Source organism: Diospyros lotus, chromosome 3 (genome assembly GCF_014633365.1).
Source record: "Diospyros lotus cultivar Yz01 chromosome 3, ASM1463336v1, whole genome shotgun sequence".
Lineage (NCBI taxonomy): Eukaryota > Viridiplantae > Streptophyta > Magnoliopsida > Ericales > Ebenaceae > Diospyros > Diospyros lotus.
The window spans coordinates 9,634,250-9,640,249 of NC_068340.1; the positions used below are offsets into that span (position 1 = coordinate 9,634,250).

General features: G+C 35.6%; 1 protein-coding gene across 1 annotated transcript in view; it reads right to left on the reverse strand.

Moving 5' to 3' along the window:
• Window positions 1-4,632, reverse strand: part of LOC127797573 (uncharacterized) — a 38,499-nt gene extending 33,867 nt beyond the window's left edge. The window contains exons 1-6 of the mRNA XM_052330591.1: window positions 4,312-4,632; window positions 4,016-4,188; window positions 3,338-3,496; window positions 1,992-2,141; window positions 923-1,066; window positions 19-175 (exon numbers count right to left, since the gene is read on the reverse strand). Coding sequence (XP_052186551.1) covers window positions 19-175; window positions 923-1,066; window positions 1,992-2,141; window positions 3,338-3,496; window positions 4,016-4,188; window positions 4,312-4,525 — 997 coding nt within the window. The 5' untranslated portion in view covers window positions 4,526-4,632. The remainder of the gene's footprint in view (window positions 1-18; window positions 176-922; window positions 1,067-1,991; window positions 2,142-3,337; window positions 3,497-4,015; window positions 4,189-4,311) is intronic.
• Window positions 4,633-6,000: the final 1,368 nt, after the last annotated feature.

Genomic DNA, 6,000 nt, shown 5'->3' on the forward strand with positions numbered 1-6,000 from the left:
TGACAGAATTAAACAAACCAATGCTCATTCTGTTATTGGATGGTGCCCCATCAGTTCCCAAGGAGACACAAATTCCAGCATCAAGCATTTCCTTTATGGGCGCAAATCCAAGCATTCTCATTGCAGCAGCAGGACAATGAGATACTTTAACACCAGCTCTTGAAAGAAAACCAACCTGAAACAAATACACAGCTAACTTATAATTCCTCAATAATATTTATTAGCACAAAAAGGACACAAAGAGGAAATCAAGTTGAGTTACTATGACTCATTCACCCCAAAATATAGAAAATTTAGAATGTGAAACCAAACATGTCTATATATCATTTAATTTGAATTGGACAATATGTCAAACTTCAGAAAATGGTTGCAGTAGCGAATGGAGTTCCAAGAATGTACAGCCATCATCCAAGTGCAACCCAAGAAAAGGGAGTAGGAGGGGAGCAGATGTAGTGTTCTTGTTTACAGTATCAGTTCCAACATGGAAAGGCAGGACCAACACATACAAATAGCTGGTTGAAGACAAAAATGATTTGTCAGAAAATCTTGTACTATCATCAAAGCTACAGCATTTTAGGAATAATCACCACTCACTCCATTGGCTAAGAACATGCAATCAAGCACCATAGGGGTAAAAAACCTACAAGCGCTCTGGTCATTTACAGTGACAGATATGACTACTTACATCAAATTATAAAGAAAATCAAACTGAGAATGAAGAATGTGTGGATTATTCCAGTTCAGTATCCCTTTTGCACTCTTGAAATCATTCTGAAGCTGTATTCAATATCTGGCTGGTCGTACAAGCAGGTAAACTTAAGCAACTTTAACTTGATTTAGTAAAATGGAATGGAGAGTTACTAGAAACTTCTTCATTTCTTATTCTGGACATGTGAACAGCAACCAAAGCAGGTATAATTACCTCAGTTTCATTGACCCAGACACTGTGAGCTGCCAACAAATTGCTCTGCAGGAGTTCCATTTTCTCCAGGTATGTAACTGTCCCGTGTTCAACCTCTCGAGTATCAACCACAAACTGATTCTCATAAGGTATCTCCGCAACATGCTAGATATTGAAACAGAAATTAGTGACAATTAAGTGCTTCCACCCATTTGGAAGATACAAATCTACTCACTGGCATCAAATGCAGACCCTGGGTTTGACTTTCTTCTAAATGACAGATTAGGTAGAAATAAACCAAAAAAGGAAAGAAATAATTATGCCAGATTCCCAGGATGCTGCTTGAAGATTAAAAGCAAATGAATTCAGAAAAGCTCTCATAAGGATAAGAGAATCCGGAATCTAGTTTCTTATTCCAAAATAATTTCAACTCAATCAACCAAGTCCTTTTTCCAAATTCCAATGAAGCGCCTGAGGAAAAATTAATTTTGAACTAAACATATTATTCAAGTCAAGTTTGACACTCCTTGTGATTATATGTAGCTACTCAAATACTCAAATTATTATGGCAAATGCTATAAGATCAAATAGAAATAGGATGAAGAATGAGTTAATAAGTAAATAATACAGCATTCGAAAGATTTTAGAATTCCATAGCTTAAACAAGGAGCCATATATCAATGATGCCAAAAGGAACAGTTGAAGGAAATCAGCAAACTAGAAATCAATCGTTAAAAAAGTAATATATCACTCTCCAAATGCAATCTCTGCAGACTTGTAGCATCCATTCTTCCTGAAAGAAGTCTTTCAACTCCAAGGAGATATATATGTCCACGCAAACACAAACTAGCCTCCACATATAAACAGCAAAACTAGCAATTTGATCATAGAACTCATTGTTAGTTTTTTACTTGAATCAAATTGATTTTTGGAAATGAAAAGTTCCATTTTTTATTTACTGTTCTGCCAGACTATCATAAATATTGAACATATAGTAGTTTTATATTCAGGAAAGCTTCAATATGTATAAATCCAGGACATGGAAATCAGAATCCTTGAATTCATCTAAATGCGAAAAAGAGTTCTATACCATATGGATTCCAGTTTTCAGTTCCTTTGCCATGTCCCTAGTTTCAGTTAGTAGACGATCACTTGAATTCATGATTTGCCTTATCCCAAGCCATATTCTAATGCGTCCATCTGCTGTGTTATGGTGCTTCTCATGAAGTTTCTTTTGAGTCTGTACCATTAAAGTAACACATTACTTTCAGTCATACATAAGTTTGAAATGATAAACTCAATGAGGCTATAAACAAAAGAAACACAATTCAGAAGGATCAAAATTAGTAAATGGCATCCTAAGTGCACAAGGCTCCTTGCTTTATGAGGGTTGGCAGAGAGTTGTCTCTATACACAGCCTTACCCTTTTGCTTCGCAAAGGGTGATATATTGAAGAAAAAATCGAACATGTCAGGGTAAGTAAAATAGGAGGCACAAAGTTTCACATACAAGAGGCACGTAGATACTGTATAGACTACAAACAGTGGCAGAAGGGGGCAGCTCCACCCCCCCCCCCCCCCCCCTCAATTTTTGACACTTAAAACTGGTTTATTCATAATTGTATAGAGATAGTAAAATTATTTGATATAGGCCCTCCTGAAATTTCCTAAAAAAATAATAATATGCCTAGAAATATTTTAGGAGTCAGTGTCCAATGGATGAATGATAACTTGGTCCCATATATTGAGAAAGATGTGTTCAAGAGTGTTGACTTTGCTTTAAAACTTTGGTTTCATATAATATAGTTAGAAATTTTTATGAAGTACTTTAATTAACAAACTTGTGAATTATGATATTCACATAGCATATAGGTTGCCCCTTCACCCCCCCCCCCCCCCCCACCTTCCCAACCGAGAAAATCTTGCCTCCTTGACCCAAAGTTCTGGCTCTGCCACTAACTACAAATTTATCATTCCGATCCATCAAAAAAGTACCATGCTGATAATAATTAAATATTTTGAACAAGTTAGTTGCATGAACAAATTAGTTGCTTGAACAGAGCAAACATTTAACATTTTGAACAAGTTAGTTGAACATGCTTGCCTTGATTTGACTACAAATTTAACATTTTGAACAAGTTCGAAGCAAGGCAAACCTTTTGAACATGCTTGCCTTGCTTTGAACAAATGGTTTTGTAATGAAAGTAACTTCAGAGTTATTCACCACCAGAATAACACTTTGAACAAGTTAGTTGCATAAACAAAGCAAGGCAAGCATCCAAGTCTTACTAGTAGCATGAAATAAATCCAGCACACTCGCTTGACTAGAACGGAGGCCTTGTAATTGGCAGAGTAAAATGAAGAGTGTGCATTACCAAATAACAGAATCATGAATCAACATGTACATACATATAGACAAAATAGATATATTGTTAACCTGAATACAATCATCTGTAGTACGGTTGCCCCAATATTCTGGCAAGCCCTTGCCAGAGTCCATAATTGACTGTGTTAAACATGCACGCAAGCCCAACAACTCCACTGCCCTAGCCATTCCAGACACGTGCTGTCCTCCTGCTTCCGCAAAGCATGTTACCTGCGTCAAGAGGTTACATAAATGAATATACAATTAAATAATTGAGTGCGTGAATTATTTGCTACTTTTAGAAGTAAAATTTGTCAAACTTGAGGAAGAGGTGGAAGCAATGAAAAAATAAAGTTTCTCCTCTCCCGTTACTATCTCTTACACTCCCAAAACAAGTTCATACTCTATCCATTATAAAACCAAACAAGGGAAGCCAATTTCTTCTCATTTTGATTACAAAAGAAAGCAATAAAAATAGTTCTCTATATTGCTATCCATTTCACTTTCTCCTCCTCTCGAACTCCAAGGTTCCATTTAACAGCCTAAGGAAAAAACGAAGTCATTCATATGAAGGCATTTATATACGTAATCAAACCAGAAAATTATCCCTTAACCATTCCTTTTTCTTCATTTTTCTAACCAAACAAACAAATAAATTTATCTCCAGCGCCCTTGCTTTCCTAACATAGCAGGTAAAGTATTTGAATAATACCAGGGAAAGAAAAACAACAGGAACAAAGTGATACTAACACCAGAGTGAATGAGTTCGATTCCGCAAAGTAATGTGGAGATGTATGAATCTTCCTCGGTCATGTTGGACTCGTAAGGCCAAATGCGATGGTGTAACCAAGTCATCAAGTCAACGTCGTCGGCTATGCCTCGGGCGAGTTGCTGTGATGTGTGAACGTGCGTATTGATGAACCCTAAATTACAAACACCACCATAAATTCACATAATAAGTTTATAATCAATGGGGTAAATCGACTCGAGCTACTGATGTGTGTGTGTGCGGGTGTGTGCGTGTAGAGAGAGAGAGAGAGAGAGACCGGGGAGTACATATTGTCCGTGAAGATCGATGATTTGGTGAGAGAAGGGAGAGAATTGACGGAGAATGTCGGAGGATTGGCCGATGGCTGTGATTTTGTCGCCGTTGACGACGATAGCCCCGTCGCGGAACACGCGGCTTTGGGGATCCATGGTCACAATGAAGGCATTGTGGAGTAAGAGTAATTCTGCTCCGCTGCTTGTCATTGCCTCCATTCGCAAACTGCAAAGTGCATACCACTACCAGTGAGACCGCCAGAGTTCACTCAGCGTCACACCGCCACTGTGATCGGCAACTTCTCGACACCTCCTCCGTTTAATGCAAGAATTATAATTTGCTTCTGGGTGAAAAGATAGAATGGTAATTTTGACCTCACAATAATTAATTATTAAAAAATTAAAAATTCTATTTACAACCATTATTCTAAATTTTCTATTTTCAACCACATTTATTACTTTGTACAACCATTTATATTCCAAATATACCCTCCAAATACTCATCCCTCAAAAAGGACACCTCGCATCAAACTCTCTTCTTTTTCTCCTTTTTCTTCTTCAGACCATTGACCTCTCGCCGCCGTTCTTTTCTTTAGAGTCACTTGCCTCTAGAGCTGGCCCAACAGAATTGGGGGTCTTAGGCGAAAAAATTTGTTGAGACCTTTCAGTATTAATTTTTTTATAAAAAAAATAAATAATATATTTTTTACATAAATATTTCATCATTTTATTAAATAAAAAAAATTAAAATTCAATCAACTACAAAATATAATAATCTCTTAACAATAATAAATTTTCAACTAAAATATAATGTCTCAAAAAAAAAAAAAGCCAAACAACTTACAATAATAAACAAAAAACAAAACAAAACTAATTTTTTTTAAAGTCTACAAAGATCAGTGAGAGCAAAAAATTATATATTCATGATTTTCTTATAGAGAGAAACAAAACATAACATTAAACTGATAGTATTAAAGGATAAAATTCACCAACAATAACTTTTCATTCTACAAATATGTGTTGGACTATGTTCCATCTTTATATAAAATCAAATTTTCTTGTCTTTTGAAATGCAAAATTGTTGATTAAATCTTCGTAATTAAGTTTATCTAATAAATCATGAATTTTATGGGGAACACCAGAGCAATGGTTAAAAAATGAAAAATGGTGAAGGAAGTTAAAAAAAATTAAAATGTTTTATATTTAATTTTTAATAAAATATTAATTATTAAAAAAATAAAAAATATATATAAAATATTAAAAATTTTCTAAAATATGGGACCTTCTAATTTGGGGGGCCTAATGCCATGGCATAAATGGCTTCAAGGTAGGGCCAGCCCTACTTGCCTCGCCCACTCTTTTTGTTGGAGTCCCCCGGAATCGTAGAACCAAGTAAGTAATTTCATTTACGTTTAAGTTATTATTGAATATAATTTATTTAAATTGAGAAAAAAATGATATAATTTTTTTTTCAACGTAATCGACTCGCATTATATACTCTCGATCATATCATGTCAAGTGCACAGCTCGTATCTCTCGATGCATGGAGAGAGACGTGTATCATCGTAAATGTTATTATATCTTTTTCTACGGGCTTCAATCCATCGCCACCGTGTGATACTGTCGGAGCCTCCACATATGGTACATCTCAACCTTCGAATCAAGTTTAAGATGAGTAAGGCTAATTCAACCAT